This window comes from Galeopterus variegatus, unplaced genomic scaffold (genome assembly GCF_000696425.1).
Source record: "Galeopterus variegatus unplaced genomic scaffold, G_variegatus-3.0.2 Scaffold1959, whole genome shotgun sequence".
NCBI classification, from domain to species: Eukaryota; Metazoa; Chordata; class Mammalia; order Dermoptera; family Cynocephalidae; genus Galeopterus; species Galeopterus variegatus.
In genome coordinates this window covers 235290-252138 of record NW_007728070.1, presented here as the reverse complement: position 1 = coordinate 252138, position 16849 = coordinate 235290, and the positions used below count along the sequence as shown (strand labels likewise).

Genomic DNA, 16849 nt, shown 5'->3' with positions numbered 1-16849 from the left:
CCGCCGCCCGCACCGCTGTCGTCGCTCGGACGCACAATGTCGCCTTTGTTCAGCGGCTCCCTGCGGGCTGAGCGCTGCCACTCCTGGCCCCGCGGAGCGGTGGATAAAGTGCGGCCGGCGCCGGGCTCCGTGTGACCCCAGGCTTTGGGGGTCTCTGAGGCGGGCGGGGGTCATGGGCCTCTGCGACCGAAAGAGGGGACACTTGGTGGAGCAGACCCCAGAGCAAGAGGGACCCGCTGGGGGAGGGGGTCGCTCCCTAATGACTTTTCTCGATTTCAGAACGTGGGACCCCCAGGACCCCCTGGGCCACAAGGGCCACCGGGAAAGCCAGGCAAGGATGGCATTGATGTGAGTGTGGGGTCTGGGGAGGGCTGGGGAGGGTTCCTTGAGGCTCTAGCTCTGGTCCCAGCCTCCCTGAGCCCCCGGGCCAGATGGAGAAAAAAAACCAAGTCCCACCTCCCAGAGTTGGGCAACCACAGGGTCCGTTGTGGGATGAGAAACTGGACAAAGATGATCCTGTCCCTACTTGGGGCAGACCCCACAGGGATTGCAAATGGGGGCTGGGTCACATGGTGGTCCTGAGGCCAGAAATGTGGTGACTGAAGCATGTGTCTCTAGATCCCCTGAGGGGCCTGTGCTCTTGTATTCTGGGGTCTGGTGCCCAGGGGCTCTGTGAGGGTGTGGGGCATGTCCCTCTGGGTGGATGGAGACTGTAGTTCTTGTTGGGGGCTGGAGCTATCCTTGCAGGGGGCTCAGGGGCTCGCTCAGCCCCAGACATGGCATCCACCATGGGTGTCCCAGGCCAGGTGTGGCCCAAACAATATGGGAGGCACCTGAAATCCTGCAGTGGTGAAACCCTCCCCCATCCAGCTACCTCCAGGAAGGGCAGGGGCCCCCTCCAGGGCCTGTCCTCACCCATGGTGTTTCCTTGTGATCCCTGGGTGGGTGCAGTGGAGGGCTGTGTCAAGAGCACGCACAGCCACCCTCAGCCACCCTCCAAGTCCCCAGTGCCCATCCTGGCTGGATGGCCTGAGCCTCTCTCTGCTGCCACAGTGTTGTTGCTCAGGATGGCTACACTGGACTCTGGGCCAGGTGGCCCGGGCCCTTGGCCTGCCTGTGCTCCTCCTGTTGGGTTTGGGTACCTGGGCACCAGGGCTCGCACTTAAAACCCGGCCTCAAGGTCTCGGTTAAAGGATTTCAGGCCTAGTGACCTTCAATGGAGGGTGAGGGGAGCAGGTACCTTCCTGGAGAACATGGTTGGGGGGGTGAGCTGCCCCCTCTGAGCAGAGGCCTCTTGGCACTGGTGCCTGCAGCCTGCTTGCTAATGCTCTCAGGCAGTGCAGGGGCAGGGCTTCGTGCCCCATTCCCATCATTTCTGGGGGGTTGTGTCCCCAAATGCTATGTGGGCCCTGCACGGGCTGAGCCCCAGTCTGTCTAGTTCACCCCTTCCCCTAGTGCTGGCTGTAGAGAGGAGGGCACCTCCTAGGTGTGGACAAGGGGGCCTCGGGGTCCCACCTCTTCTCCCTGGACCAGTCCTCCAGGGTGTCTTGGAGTCCAGCCCTGCTCTGCCCCCCTGGGATGGGATTTTCAGGGGACCCTTACTTTCCGGGATCACATGTGGGCATCTCCTCCTCTGCAGGGAGAAGTTGGTCCTCCAGGTCTACCTGGGCCCCTGGTGAGTGTCCCCGGCTGTGGGGGTGGGCAGCCCGTTTGCAGTCTGGATGGGAGGGGTGGACACAGGACAGAGAGTTATTGACTCCCTGTCTCGCCATGCTGGGCCCTCGGTCACCTGAGGGGAGGCCTCAGCAGGCTCAGCGCAGGGGCCGGAGCCAGGACGGGTAGGAGGGCAGTGTACAGGACTCCGTGTGTCTCTGGGCAGGGTATGGCTTTGAAGCTTTCTTTGGACCAGTGCCCAGACAGGCCAGGGAAAGGGGACAGTACCTTCTGGAGTTGTATCCTGGTCCCTCACCTCGTGCAGCTCCAGGGATTCAGGGTCCTGGGGCTCAGAGCACTGTCTGGGTCCATAGAGGGACCTGCTGGCCCTTAGCTGGGGAGGCCAAAGGGACCAAATGAACGTCCTACAGGCGTGACCCAGGTCTGGGGTGGGACAGCCTTCTCGGGGCCAGCAAGGAGTGGGCAGGCAGGGCAGGTGTGCCCCAGCTGGGTCGGGGTCTGCTGGATGTCAGGGAGAGCTGGGCCTCTGGAGGGAGGGGGCCGCCTCAGGTGGCTGGGTGGTGTCTGGGATGGGAAACACCTTTCTTCCTCGCTGAAGGGCAAGGCTCAGGGCCCAGACCCCTCCCTCACACCTCTGCCCTTTCCTCCCGCACAGGGACCAAAAGGGGCCCCGGGGAAGCCGGGGAAACCAGGAGAGGCTGGGCTGCCGGGACTGCCGGGCGTGGACGTGAGTGTGCCAGCGCCCCTCCCTCCGTCTGTCCCCTCCTGCCTCAAGGGGCCCCCTCCTGGCCCAGTGCAGGAGCCAGGTTTTAATTGCTGTTCTCCAGCTGGGCCTGCTCAAGCGGGAAACCCAGTCCTGATGGAAGCATCCAGAAGTCTCCAACAGGGGTCCCTTGGCCTTCATCCCAGACCCTGCTGGCGTCTGGCAGAGGACAGAGCCAGCCCGCAATGGAGCGGAAGCCTTGCCAGATCTCACTACTCCAGGAACAAATGCCTATTATCAGGCTCCTCTGCCCACCACTGCCTGGCCCCTGCACCACCAAAGCTTCGTTAGGGCTGGGCCTGGGGTCTGAGAAGTGAGCTGTCTGGTCCTAATGGGTTCGTCCCCTCAGGACCCAACTCTGGCGGGAGCCCCCGTTGCTGGGTCCTCACTAGTTGCCCCCTCATCCCCTGGAGCCTCTGGGCACACCGAGTGGACAGTGGACAGGGCCAAGAGAGGAAGGTGCCAGACCCAAGGGTCTTCTCCACCCCTCTGGACTCTTTAGTTAAGAAAGGGTTTTAGCAAAGAAAACCCTTGTTTTGTTCCTGGGGGAAACACGGTTTCCCATGTGGCCCCTCAAGCCATCTCTCTGCCTCTCTCCGCAGGGCCTGACCGGACGGGATGGACCCCCTGGACCTAAGGGTGCCCCTGGAGAACGGGTAAGTGCCTGCCCATGGCCGGTGGCTTCAGTTTAGAGGTTGAAGTCCCCCATCCAGGAGGTGGCCAGGTGGAACATCCTGCATCCTCAAGACCATGGAGCTGGCAGTTGTGAGGGGGGGCGGCTTCCCCGGTGGCGACTGGCTAGGCCCCGGTGGGGGGGTGGGGGTCAGGCAGGTGCAGGGTGCCCACTGGCCAGTGCCCTGGCCCACACCCACATCTGGCCAGTTGTCCTGGCATTCAGATTGTGGCAGGGAGAGCTGGTGCAGTTGGGGGACAGTGACCAGCCCCATGTGCCCCCCTCCTCTTCGGAGTTCCCATGGCCCTGGGGCATCACCACCAGGGGGCCATCATCACCGAGCCTACCATTGTCCATTGAAACCTACTGCTTGACTCACCAACACCCCATTTTGGATGGCTTTCTCCTCTCGTGGCCTGGGATTACAAAACCAAGCCCAGCGTTCTCTCTCCTTCCCCCTTGTGGGACGTGGCCGGCAGCCGGCAGGTGCTGCTGGCCCCGGGCGCACAACATTGCAGAGGGCAGGAAGGCCAGGTTGGGAGAACATGGGACACAGCCCTGCCCTTGGGGGTGCTCCAGCCATGAGGAGGATTCTGAGTCGAAAACAACGGAGAGAAATAGCTGCCGGCCAGCCAAGTCCATTGGTGTCCAGGGGTTTGCGGGTGGGCTGGTCTCAGGCTTTCTGGGGGGGCGGGGACCTCTGGCCTCCAGGGCAAGGACCAGTGTGCGCTCCCTCCTCAGTCCAAGGAAGCTGTCATGGATGTGAGAGCTGCAGGCAGTGAGAGGACAGGGGCTGGGGTCCAGCTGCCCAAGGTTCTGGGGCTCCGTGGCATGGGCTGAGGCCTGAGGTCTCAGCAGCCTCTGCAGGTTGGTTATTGGGGGGCTTCCTGGGGGAGACGGGCATTTAGGGTCACTGCTATGTGCCAGGATTGCTGGTGAAGGGTCCTTCCCAGCCTTCCAGGCATCAGAAGTCCCTGTCCTGGGCCGCAGTCCTCTGTTGAGGGAGTTTCCATCACCTTTTCCTCTCCTTGGAGGAGTCATAGGCTTAGACTTCAGGGAACAGGACAGGTTTGCAGAGGCAGGTTCCTGGGCCCAGTCCACCCTGACACCCGTTTTCCTCCCACAGGGAAGTCTGGGACCCCCAGGGCCACCTGGGCTTGGGGTGAGTACCGTCTTCTCCTCTCCATAGGAGTTTGAGGAGCCAGAGGGTCTGGCCAGGGTGGGTGATCTCCAGAGGCCCTCTCCTCTGCTGCCCCCTCTGCAGCTGCACCTGGGGGCTGGTCCCCGGTCTGGGGTCCCAGGACCCTGTCTGGGCTGTGCTCTATCTCCCCAGGGGAGACAGATGCCCATCCTTGAGCCATTCTTCTCCCAGGACCCACCTGAACCTTCTTGGGGGAGGTAGGACCAACCCCATCCTGTGTCCAGCAAGCTCTGACCCCCCACGTTTGTCCTTGCAGGGCAAAGGCCTCCCCGGACCCCCTGTGAGTACTGACAGCGCTTGTGTTCCACCCAAGCATGCGAGTTCCCAGAGCTGCCCGCACACCCAGAGCCAACCTGGGCTGGGATATCCCAACTGTGGCTGGGACAGGGCTTCTTGGGGGCAGTGACCTGAGCACCCCGCAGCAGTGGCCCTGGGGTATTCTCCCCGGGGTCCTGCAGGCTTGTTGGGTGCAGACCCCCCACTTCTTACTTCTTTACCTTCCTCCAGGGAGAGGCAGGAGTGAGTGGCCTCCCAGGTGGGATTGGCCTCCGTGGCCCCCCGGTGAGTGGCTGCCCCATACCTTCCCCCACCCCCTCTGAGCAGGCTCACCTGTACCCCAGGGGCTCCCTCCCCCCTCCCCTACTCCCCTCCCTCCTCCTCCTGCCCTACCCCCCTTTCTTGGGTGTTGACAGAGTCCTAGCTAATGATTTAAGGAAAAGAACAGACATCAGCACAAGGATGTCTGTCCATGGGCTAGGGAAGGAAGAAGGGAGCCAGGAGTGTCCTCCTCTTTGGGAGTAGCTGGTCACCTCATTGAGGTGGGGACTGGTCCTGCTCTAAGTCATAATCCTCCCCAGGGACCCTCTGGACTCCCAGGCCTCCCTGGCCCCCCAGGACCTCCTGGACCCCCTGTAAGTACTGGGCAGGGGCTCCAGGGAGTGCCAGGCATGGACACCCCCCGTACCCCCCTCCCCAGGCTGCATGCCCACAAGGGGACACTTGGGCAGGAACAGACAGGGAATAGGAGCCAGCAGCTCTGGCTGGTCGGCTGACTTGGGGTTGGTCAGGGCTCAGGCCCCCATGGCCATCCCACCCCAAGGACAGGTAGCTTCTGTCATCGTCACATGCCTCACGGATGGGCCAGCTGCGCCCAGCACTGGCCACTTGGGGGAAGGGATGAAGGGTCCCCTAGTGCCTTGGTGGATGGGGGAGGCTGTGGTCAGAAAGGGGGTGAGTGGCGGTGTGTGCAGGCGGACGGGAGGGCAGGTGGATGTCAGCTTCTCTCTGTGTTCCAGGGACAGCCAGGGGTCCTCCCTGAAGGCGCTACTGACCTTCAGGTGGGTACTTGCACTGTTTGTGAAGGGGCTGGGGGTACCTGCCTTGGGGGAGGAGTCCAGCCTTTGTTAGCACCTCCAAGACCCTCTGACACAGCGTTCCACCGGAGGGGGCTTGTTCCACATGGGCAGGAAGGCAGCTCAGGGACTCCTGGGGTGACCTGTGCTAGCAGAGAGCCTGGGCCTCCCCCACCCTGCTGCCACCGCAGTCTGGACCATGCTGTCCCTCATGAAGCTTCAGCCCCAAGGGGCGACATGACCTGAGTTGCAACCACATCACGTGGAAACTCAACTCCTCCTTGGCATGAGCCACGTCTCCACAGTGCTGAGCTGTAGTTGGCAGGCGGCGACCATACTGGGCAGGGCAGGACATGTCCCTCATCACAGATAGCTCCATGCTAGAGCCTGGGACTCGCTTCTATCTTGATCTTGGAGTCTCGTCACTTGCGTGTAAAGAGTGACTCGGGAGGCCCCAGACCCACTCCTGCTCTTGTGCAGCTGTTGGACTGTCGGTCAGCACCTCATGTCCGTGGGAGGTTCTGGGTTTTTGAAAGAAAAAAATCCAACCCGGTTTGACTTGACCCTGTGGCCACTTCCTCAATCCTCCCCTCGCCCCACGCCATCCCAGACAGGAGGGCCTGGGGTCTTTCAGGATAAGGAGGGTGGGCCGGGCCGGGGTGAGGTGCGCAGTGCTGGCTGTACACCCCCACCCAGCCTGCCCGTTCAGCCATGGAACAATCTAGAAATCTCCGTGCCTTCCCTGGGTTCCCTGGGCCTCTGGCGCAGGCTGGGCCTCTGGCATGGAGTGGCAGGTCTGTGGCCTGCACCGCCCCGAGCACACTCTGCCCAAGCAGCGCCCCCTCTGAGGTGGCTGCTGGGCCGGAGATGAAGGCCCCTTTGTGGAGGCAGCGGCCACTGTGTGAATAGCTGCTTTGAAACCCACCATCCGCTGTGGGGCTGAGAAATCAGAGCTGGCTGTGAGGGGGGCATCCCCCGCCACAGCCCATGGCCAGCACTGAATGCGGCCTCCTCCTGCTTAGGCCCCTCTGGGTGCTCACCTCTGCGCTGGGGTCCTGCTCCCTGTGGCTAGGAGGAGTCTGATCACTCTGTTTCCCAACAGTGCCCAGCCATCTGCCCACCAGGCCCTCCCGGACCTCCAGGAATGCCAGGGTTCAAGGTGAGTGGCCTCAGGGTGGCTTGGACCTGAGCACACCCCCCACATTGGGCAGGAGGCAGCCCAGCCCTCAGGGGCTGCGAGACTGGGGGGGATGGGGTGGCAGAAAGCCTGGCCCTGTGTCCAGGGTTGTCACAGGAGGAAGCAGGTTCAACACCCCAGGGACACCTGGGACCTGGTATGGCTAGGCCAGGACTGGGCTGTGGGGGTCAGAGGAGGCTGAGAGGGAGGGCGTAGGGGAGAGCTGGCTCCAGGCCCCCTCCCTCCCGCTGAGAGCCCTCAGGTGGGTCCCAGTGCCTCCCAGCCTCGGCTTCCCCATCTAGGCCAGGCATGCAGTCCTGAACTCTGCAGTGTTGCTGTGCCTGGGTCCTGGGCTGACTGGCCACACAGACCTCAGTCCAGTGCTGCTCGGAGAAGGGGGTGTCTGAGGGTCTGGGTGGGGCTGTGACGCCCATGTTTGCTTTCAGGGCCCCACTGGCTACAAAGGGGAGCAGGGAGAAGTGGGCAAAGATGGCGAGAAGGTAAACTGCCGGCTGCTGAGTCAGGAGGCGATGGCCAGGGAAGAGGGCTGGGGGCCTGGGGCGCAGGGAGGGAGGCATTGCTTCAGGGCACAGCCTGATGGGCACCTGCTGTGCACACCTCCCAGACAGGGCCTGGCTGCTCAGTCAGAGCTGGGCGATTTGGGGCAGGGTCTCTGGACAGACCCTCCCCGCCTGACCTCACCATGGAAGCTCCCTGGTGTGAGTGTGGCGGGGGGGTCCGTGAGGACATGGCTTTAGCCCAAAGTGTCCCTGCTGCCCCTGACACCCCTCATCCTGTGGCCACTGCCCGTGGAGTGGCCACTCACCTACAGGCTGGGGACAAGATGGTCTGGAATGCCCTTTAGCATGGCAGGAGTAGCCAGAGGGGACACCAGCTGGCCAGAGGAGGAACCTGGGAAGCGCTGGGGGCCTTGCAGAACAGAGATCACAGACCAAGCCCAGGCAGGAGTGAGGCCACCATGACCCCTGTGGCCTCTCTGGATCGGTGGGCAAGTGACCCCCTCACCCAACCCCCACGGCTCAGCTGTGATGTGCTTGGGCTTGGTGGGGGCACCAGCAGGCAGCAGAAGGTTCTAGAAGGGCAGACTGAATCTGCTTACCACCACATTCTTTGTTTTCATTGCAGGGTGACCGCGGCCCCCCTGGGCCCCCTGGCGTCCCAGGCACCGTGGGGCTGCAGGTGAGGCCAGGGAGGGGCAGAGATAATGGGATGGGAACCCCTGAGACAGCGCCCAATGGGGGTCAGCTCAGGCTGCAGCAATGGTCAGCCAACACCCAGGTATAGGGCACAGCGAGGCTGGGGTCCTGCCTCTGTCAAGGCTACTGACCCAAGCCTGGGGGCCCCCTCTCTTGGAGGGGACTGAGCTGAGGCTGAGGGTTTCTAGGAAAGACACTGGGGCTTCCAGGTGCACTCCAGAGCCAGGGCCTCTCAGTGGCTCCTGGGGTGGGGGTGTAGCCTGGCCCTACATCTCCAGCTCTCTCCTGACAGGGCCCCCGGGGATTACAAGGACTGCTGGGGCCACTTGGGCCCCCTGGGGACCGGGTAAGTCCTTCTGGTCCTTTGGAGGGCTGTGGGGCAGCCCGAGGTCAGCCCAGGTATTGGGGGGCCTGGGCTTGTCCCCACCTCCAGACTTCAGATTGGCCCATGAGTGAGCTCTTTGGCAGCCAGCCTCCCTCTGGGTCCTGTCCACACAGGGGACATGGGAGAGGGCTGGCTAAGCATTCTCACAGAGACCTGCCCCCACACAGGCTCCAAAAACTGGACTTCTTTGAGGATTTTTGTGGCTTAGTCCCAAAAGAGGAATGAGGGAGGGTTTGGGGACCATGGGTGGCTTATTGGAGGGACCTGCTGGGGAGTCCAAGAGGCAGGGGGTACTTGTTGCAGGGCCTCTCCTGATGGAGCTGGGTCACTGGGAGGACGCAGCAGGCTTCAGACAAGAAGAGTGCACATACCCCTCTCTTCTGCAGGGTCCCATTGGGTTCCGAGGGCCCCCCGGGATCCCAGGAGTACCTGGGAAGGTGGTGAGTGTGCATCTGGGGTAGAGAGTGGGCCCCACGCAGGCTCGGGCCTCCCCGCCTTTCTACCTGCTTCACTCAGGGGCCTCCCCAGCCCCGCTGGGTGCCACCGGCCTTGCACCAGGCTGAGCCGTCCTGTGGGCACACCTGGGTGTATGGCACACTTGGGGCCTGTGGCATGTGTGTGGGTGGCACACCTGGAGGTATGGCACACCTGGGGGTTGGCACACCTGGTGTAGAACACCTGGGGTTTGACACACCTGGGGCTGGTACAGCCGGGGGAGTGGCACAGGAGGCACGTTACCTAAGGAGCCCCTCCTTTGTGGGAGATTTGCCTCCTTTCCCGCTCTGGACATGAAGTGAGGTGTCACTGTCATCCCTCTGACTTCCGTGACCCTCAATCTGGCAACCACTTCCAGAGGGCTGAAGGGGGCTCGGCCATTCCTTGGTCCAGCTCTCCCACCTTCTCTATATTATTAACTCTGTCCCTGCCCCCCTGTTATTTCCAGGGTGACAGAGGCGAGAGGGGCCCAGAGGGATTCCGCGGCCCCAAGGGTGACTTGGTAAGTGATAGAGAAACGGATTCTCTGGGTCCTTGCGTAGAAGAACCTGATCTATTCCTGACTGGTGTCGGGAGTGGAAAGACACACAGAAGGCACCTGCTGGGGGACTTGAGGGCTGCCTGTGGCGGGAGGGTTGGGTGGGCCTCTAGACACAAGGGGTCCTGGCCCTGGAGGGGCCCCCAGCACTCTCCCTATCCCAGGCTGTTCTCCCAAAGCCCACGTGGGAGCCCTTCAGCCCTCTCCACCGTGGCCAGTAGCGAGCGGTCTAGGCAGGGGCCCCAGGACCAGACTCCCAGGTTCGAATCCTGGTTGTGGGGCCCTGGGCAGAGTGGCTTCTGCTGCGCCAAGGCTGCCATGCTGCAAAACAGGAATAAGAGAGAAAACAGCTCTTGGATTAAGCAAGCAAAGTCGAGACAGTTAAGCATCTCATGAAATGAACAGAAGTGACCATCCCCAAACTGGTGTTTGCCTGTGGCAGCCTCCAAACTGACCTGGCTTCCTCTGCACAGAGCCCTGGCAGCCGGAGCCCCTAGGAGCAGCCGTGCGAGGCTGCAGCATTGCCCATGCACCAGCAGGCCCTGGGGGATGGGACTGAGCCTTTTCCCAGGTGGCTGGGATCAGCCAGTGCAGCCACCTCCGCCCGGAGCATGGCACCTAGAGTCCAGAAAGCAGTGGGCGTGGGTGCGGCTCCGGTGGGGCCAGTACGGGGACTAGTGAGGAAGTCTGAAGAGATTCTTCAGGGCCCCAATAGTGGCCACATCTGTCACTGTGTGTCCCTTAGGGCAGACCTGGTCCCAAAGGAATCCCTGGAGTGGCTGGGCTGGCTGGAGAGCCGGTGAGTATCTTGGCTGCTGCAGTGTGCTTGGCACCCTGGCTCCCTGCTGTGTGCCCACCCCTCAGCACTGACCCGTGTTCCCCTCTGGTCCCTCCCAAGTCTCCATTTCCTCTCCAGACCTCTCCCCACCCCCGGCCGTGGGCAGTGGGTGCCTGGGGGTCCCTCCATGTGCAGGATGGCCTGGAGGACTCAGTGCTGAGGGACCAAAGGCAGGGAAATGGGCCTCCTACCACTTTCCCAGCACTCAGCCATGCCCTAAGGTTAAAAATAGCGTAGGCCTAGGTGGATCTGGCCCAAGTCATGGCTCCCAAGCCTCAGTTTCCCCACCTGTAAGATGGGTTACAACCGAACTTCTCTGGGGGCCCTTTGCAGCATCTGGGCAGATGCCGCTGAGGACACCAGCGTGGTCACAGAGGGCAGTGCGGGCTACCATGTGGCCACCTCAATCATGAAACCACAGTCAACCGCCCAGGGGTTCAGAAGGGCAGAGCCAGTTTTGAGGGATGGGAAGGGGGCTTCCCCGAGGGGATAGGACTGTAGAGGAAGGGGAGGGGAGTGGCTCCCTGCAGGCCTCATGCTGCCCCTTTTCCCCAGGGCATGCCAGGCAAGGATGGCCGGGACGGCATGCCAGGGCTCCATGGAGAGAAGGTTGGTCCTGGAAGCCAGCCTGCTAGAAAGGGGGCTGGTAGTATGATGGGAGGGGCTGGGAGGAGTGCAGCCCCCTGAGGCCTCAGTGTCCCTCTTCTCTTCTCACCCCAATCACTGTCCTCCAGGGAGAGGCCGGTCGCAATGGCGCCCCTGGAGAGAAGGGCCCCAACGGGCTGCCGGTGAGTGTTGGGCAGGGGCTGGCTGCTGGGTCACCACTTCTCTCTGCTGGGTGGTCGTGGGCTGGGGATTGGTCACTGTCAGGCTGGCCTCCTGCAGGTGGTTCTGGGGACTGTGCTCATCAGGGTCTGTCATAGCCTCTGGCACCAAGTGGGTGCCTGTGGTCTGTGCCTGTTTTGGTCACACATGTGTGCTCATGTATATGCATGGGACATGTGCGAATGTGCGTGTGCCCACCCCTGGACGCTGCAGCAGACTCTGCACCAAGGCCAGGGAAGCTGTCAGAGCCCACTCTGGGCTGGGAGAAGCCAGCCCTGCCCTTTGGGGTGCTCTTTCTCTGCCCCATGAATGCTGTCATGTGTGACTCCCGGTGGGCTGTTCCTGTGGGCTGCTCCCTGTGGGCTGTTCCCGTGGGCTGCTCCCTGTGTGCGCACTGCATAGGCTCATCAGCCTGACCTGAGCTCTATCTTGGCAGGGACTCCCTGGACGTGCAGGGTCCAAAGGCGAGAAGGGAGAACTGGTATGTGGCTGTTTCCTCCCTGGGTAGGGGTGGGGAGGCAGCACCCTGTGTCGGGCAGAGGGGACGCAGGTGGTGCTCAGGCTGTCCCTTCTTCCGTAGGGCAGAGCTGGGGAGCTGGGTGAGGCTGGCCCCTCGGGAGAACCAGGCATGCCTGTGAGTATCCACAGCCCTCCCCTTACCACAAACCCCTGAGACCTGCTCTCACGTTCCCCTTCCCCTCCCTGTAGGGAGACACTGGCATGCCCGGGGAGCGCGGTGAGGCTGGCCACAGGGGCTCTGCGGTGAGTGGGGGGTACGGGCTCTGGGTGGGGGGTGGGCACCGAGCCGCCAGCAGGTAGCCCCAGTTCTGAGCAGGCTGGGATGGCATTTGGGTGCATTGACAGGCTGGGCCCACAGAAGTCGAGCATATGGGAGGCAGTGGGGGCCAGGACTGAACTCTCCTGTCCCTGAGACCTTTGTACTAAGGCCCAGACTCAGACCCCAGGAAACACAACAGGAGCTCCCTAAGCCTCGTGCCCCACCTGCAGACCAAGGTAATGATGGCACCAGCCACAGGCCAGGGAGGCAGGGCATCAGTGCCTGGCACCGAGTCTGGCCTGTGGGCACGTCTGAGCTTGAGATCCCTTCAGTTGCACCCTGAAGGTGGTGTCCCAGCAACTTGGCCAGGTGGCTCAGGACCAGCTCCTGTGATCCCCCACCACCGACGAGGAGGCAAGCTGGCCTCTAGGGCCCCTCCCCAGGCCTCAGAGGCTCTCTCCTCAAACCTCAGCACATCCTCTCATACTTCACTTTGTCCTTCAGGGGGCCCTTGGCCCGCAAGGCCCTCCTGGGGCCCCTGGCATCCGCGGCTTCCAGGTGGGTAAGGTGGGGATGAGGGTTTGGGCCTGTGCAGTGACCAGCATGCCCAGGCCAAGGGCAGGGAGCCCAGGTGGGCTAGGCCAGGCAGGGGAGGGGTCCTGTCTGGGCTGCCCCATGTGCACTGATGAGCTGGGACCTTTTCCACAGGGCCAGAAGGGCAGCATGGGAGAGCCTGGCCTTCCGGGCCCCCAAGGCCTCCGAGGTGACATGGGTGACCGCGTAAGTGACCTACCCCCCATTGCCCCCATCCCCCACAGTCCCACAGGACAGACAGAGGAGATGGCCCATGGCTCCACATGGTGCCACAGCAGCAGTGGCCGCTCCCTGAGTCTGCTGCCTGCACAGCTGTGCAATGGGGACAGTGGCCCAAGCACAGGCCCTGTGGTACCTCCGTCATTCCATGCAGCTTTTCTTGTGGGTGAGAAGGGGCTCCAGAAGCCACGACCACTCTATGTCCATCCCCACGTGGAGGCTCAGCAAGCGCAAAGGGCACGCAGTTGGTGCCCAGCAATCGGGACGGGGGAGAGGCAGTGCTCCAGCCCACACCACGTCCACCTGTCAGTCGCCAGCTAAGGCAGAGTCACATGTCTTTAAAACAAGTTTGGAAACTGGTGTTCCAGACAGTGGTACAGCCACAGCATTTGGATCCTGGGGGTCCAGGGCACAGGGGCTGTGTGGCTTGCCAGAACCCCAGCTGGCTGGTGGGCCGAGGCCTCCAACCACCTAGGAAGATGCTGTGGGTCTGGTCTGGGCCCTGGCCACGTGGGAACCCCATGTGTCTGTCTTGGCTGCCCCCACTGGGAAGGGACAGAGCCCCAGGAAGGCTCAGGATGTCACTACAGACACAAGGGAGGTCCAGAAGCTGCTGTTCCAGACGCCCCTTCATTCTAGACAGGCATCTGGGGGCGTAGAGACCGCCACCCCACAATGGGCCCTTTATTAGCCCTTGGGCAGGACATTCCAGGGGTTGGGGGATGTGCCAACAACTGCAGGCCCTCTGAGAGATGGCGGGGCTGGACACCCGCCCCACCTGCTGCGCACTGTGCCTGTCCTGGGGGTGGGGCTTCTGCCTGGCTTTTCTTTCCATCACAGGGAGTCTCACGCTTTTCTGCTCTCTGGGCAGATTCTCATTTGTGCTGCTATTTGAACAAATGGACATTTTTTAAGGGCCAGGGGGGGGTTCCTAGAAATTCCCAGACACATCCCTGATTTCACAATCCAATGGAAGACGATTAACATGAGCTTTTGGACCTTTGACTCGGCAACTCTACAGTGACGAGACTATCCCAGGACGTGTGCACAGAGATACTCACATAAGGTCACTGGCGCTGCAGATGGTGCGGCAGTTCTGTAGGGAAAGTGGGTCGCGCAGGTGCAGAGCAGTGTGCCAAGTGCTGACCCCAATGACACAGGAACACAAGTCTGGCATTTGGGACTGTGCTGGGTCAGGGACGGAGCTGGCTGTCACAGCAGGCTCTTTGTACCCTACCAACGCATGCAGGGGCCCAACACCTGTGATTCCTCTTATCCAGAACCTTCTCTCTGCCCCCAGGGCCCAGGAGGTGCCACAGGACCCAAGGGAGACCAGGTGAGCACGGTGGTCTTTCAGCCTGTGGACTGTCTACTTGTTCCTTCCATCTTCCGTCCTTCGTGTTCTCTCATGTAGGCTCCCATCGCTCCCACCTGTCTGTGACAACAGCTCTGGGCACCCAGCCTCTGGAGCCGGGAGCAGGGATGGTACAAGCTGCCTTCCTGGGTGCAAAGAGCTGCCAGCCAGTCACCATGTGGCTGTGGGTGCACCAGGAGCTGCCTCTGGTCTGGGAGGCATCGATGGGGACCTCACAGGGGTGTGTGTGTTCCCTGCCATCCTGGGAAACTAACTTTTGAAAGAGCCCCGTGTTGCAGAAGCAGAGTGGGAAAGCACTGCTGCTCCTCTTTGGGACACTCTCTCTGAAGTGGCCGGGGGTGGGTGGGGCCGTGGTTGCCGCTTAGACTTCCAGGCAGCACCTGGCCCTTTCTGCGTTGCTCAAGGCATGTAGAGATCTAACCCCAGAGGAAGTTCTGGTGGCAGAAAAGCCTCGTTACGCAAAGAAGAGACTTCCCTCTGTGGTCCCCGCCCCTAGGCACGGTCCTTGTACAGCTGTCTCTGGGCCCCAGACTTCCGGCCTCAGTCTCAGGGGATGAACATCACACACACCAGGGTTTGTGTGCAGGTAGCTTGAGGCACGGAGAAGTCCCTGTTGGCACGGGAACACTTATTTTAACTTTGGGTGTATCATTTCAGGGCATTGCAGGTTCCGATGGCCTTCCTGGGGAGAAAGGAGAACGGGTGAGTGAGATGAAGTTAACCTGTTACTGACAAGCGAGGGGGCACTATTCACTGGGGTGGAGCTATCCTGTGGACAAGGCCAACATCTGCAGGTCCCGACAGAAGCACCGGCAGCTCCACAGAGAACGTGTGGGTAGGTGCGGGTCGCCTGGGCGCCGAGGCCCTGGCCGCTGGCCGTCTCTCCTGCATATGGGCAGGGCCTGGCAGACACACAGGACGGTCTGTTCCCCAGGAGAGTCTCAGATGCGTGGGCTTCTCTACACTGTGCCTTGTGCAAGTCAGCCTACCTGTGGCCTCTTGGCATGAATCAGTCACAGTTGAGATTAACTGAAGAAGACTCCGCTGCCACAGAACTAAAACTCAGTTAAGCAGAAATAAAATCCTTGACTGAGTCAAGAGACAGACTCACTCTCTCCTGGAGGTAACGGACATGGAACAATCCTAAGGTTCGAGGGAAAGGAGGTCTTTCTGTCTTCCACGTGGCCGGGTGTTTAGTTCTAGAATGAAGTCTTTCCTTTGTGTCTGGGTGAAACAGAGATGCCTTAGTCCCAGGGATCCTAGTCTCTGGCAAAACCTTTATATCCCTGGTAGACTTTTTATGCCTCCAGCCAGAATAATCTCAATTGTGTGTGTTTTATTTATTTTGGCAAATTCTTAGACAACCTTGTCAAACGGGACCCTGGAAATCTAAGCAGCAGCCCCGCCTGGCTGCTAAGCTGATGGGAGTGGGGGGCTAGGACTGGGGGGATGGAACCCCCACCATGGGGACCTAACCTTTGCTCTCAGCTGCTGGAAGAGTCAGGTGTGGGAGGCAACGTGGCGGTCGCCTACGGGCCTCAGCAGGGCGTGGCATGCCCCCCTGGCCCATCTGCTGTCTGGTGAGGTACCTTGTCCCTGTTCACACACCTTGGGCTGGGCATTCCTGAGGGCCAGCTGGACAAGAGCCCAGAGTTTTAGACAGAGACGGCCTCATTTATAATAGTGGGGAAAAAAAGAATGGAAACAAAGTGAACACATGTCAGAGAAAACGCTGTGCGGGGAAAATACGTTTAAAAAAAGCATCAATAGATTAATATGGTCGCAGCAATGTGGAAAAATGAACCTAGAAAATGAAAGGAAAGGACCACTGTCAGTATTTTGATGTAATCAAATAGGTTTGTGGATGGTTTGATTTTTACTCCTCCTCAGCTAGTGACGTGCTAGATTGTTCCTCGGGCGCTCCTTCCTACCCACTAACAACAGCATGCTGTGCCAGTCATGACGACACATGCCTTTCTCTTCACAGGGTCCCGGTGGCCCTGTTGGACCAAAAGGAGAGGTGAGTGCCTGGCAGATGTTCCAATGACAAGACCCAGAGGAGCCCATTGGTTTCCTGTCTGCCTCTGGGTGACCAGGGCCCTGCAGGGCACCACCCAGACCCGAGATCATACAAGTGCTTGCTGTGTCTGCATGCTGGGTGGCAGCTCCCAGCTCCCAGGTGAGGCTCGCCTCTGACCCACCTTCATCCTGTTTCTCTGCAGTCTGGCAATCGAGGGGAGCTGGGCCCCAAAGGCATCCAGGGTCCCAATGGCACCAATGGTGTCCAGGGCGTCCCGGGCCCTCCCGGGCCCCTGGGCTTCCAGGGCATCCAGGGCATCCCTGGCATCACGGGGAAACCAGGAGTTCCGGTACGTTGCTTTTCCTCTCTCAAGTCAGTGCTGTTGGCATCGGGCTTCTACTAGATTTAGAACGTTTTTTCCTAAAATCAAAGTTACCTTGAGGAGTGTCATTGTGGGTGTGCCTTAGAGGCTGCCAGACACCGCCCCATGTGCTGACGAATTTATGGGGTGAATTTCAGGGGAAAGATGCCAGTGAGCAGCGCATCAGGGAGCTGTGTGGGGGAATGATAAGCGGTAAGTCACCAGGGTCGGAGGTGTCTCGAGGCACGGCCTTGGCTGCTGCCCCATCCCTGCTCTCAGGTCCCAGCAGTTTCCAGACAAAAAGAGCTGCATGTTGGCCCACCTGCCTATTAGCCCTTGGAGGTCCGTGCTCCTGTGGCCAGTC

At 61.1% G+C, this 16849-nt stretch overlaps 1 protein-coding gene across 1 annotated transcript in view; it reads left to right on the top strand.

Annotated features, from left to right (window-relative positions):
• Window positions 1-16849, top strand: part of COL9A3 (collagen, type IX, alpha 3) — a 24403-nt gene that overhangs the window by 1817 nt on the left and 5737 nt on the right. Inside the window, exons 3-30 of the mRNA XM_008579809.1 lie at window positions 276-348; window positions 1640-1675; window positions 2330-2401; window positions 3040-3093; window positions 4237-4272; window positions 4568-4591; window positions 4819-4872; window positions 5169-5222; window positions 5607-5648; window positions 6766-6822; window positions 7287-7340; window positions 7987-8040; window positions 8350-8403; window positions 8829-8882; window positions 9386-9439; window positions 10221-10274; window positions 10869-10922; window positions 11048-11101; window positions 11575-11619; window positions 11719-11772; window positions 11847-11900; window positions 12421-12474; window positions 12625-12696; window positions 14030-14065; window positions 14762-14806; window positions 16092-16124; window positions 16327-16473; window positions 16644-16698. Of these exons, the coding sequence (XP_008578031.1) occupies window positions 276-348; window positions 1640-1675; window positions 2330-2401; window positions 3040-3093; window positions 4237-4272; window positions 4568-4591; window positions 4819-4872; window positions 5169-5222; window positions 5607-5648; window positions 6766-6822; window positions 7287-7340; window positions 7987-8040; window positions 8350-8403; window positions 8829-8882; window positions 9386-9439; window positions 10221-10274; window positions 10869-10922; window positions 11048-11101; window positions 11575-11619; window positions 11719-11772; window positions 11847-11900; window positions 12421-12474; window positions 12625-12696; window positions 14030-14065; window positions 14762-14806; window positions 16092-16124; window positions 16327-16473; window positions 16644-16698 (1529 nt within the window). The remainder of the gene's footprint in view (window positions 1-275; window positions 349-1639; window positions 1676-2329; window positions 2402-3039; window positions 3094-4236; window positions 4273-4567; window positions 4592-4818; window positions 4873-5168; window positions 5223-5606; window positions 5649-6765; window positions 6823-7286; window positions 7341-7986; window positions 8041-8349; window positions 8404-8828; window positions 8883-9385; window positions 9440-10220; window positions 10275-10868; window positions 10923-11047; window positions 11102-11574; window positions 11620-11718; window positions 11773-11846; window positions 11901-12420; window positions 12475-12624; window positions 12697-14029; window positions 14066-14761; window positions 14807-16091; window positions 16125-16326; window positions 16474-16643; window positions 16699-16849) is intronic.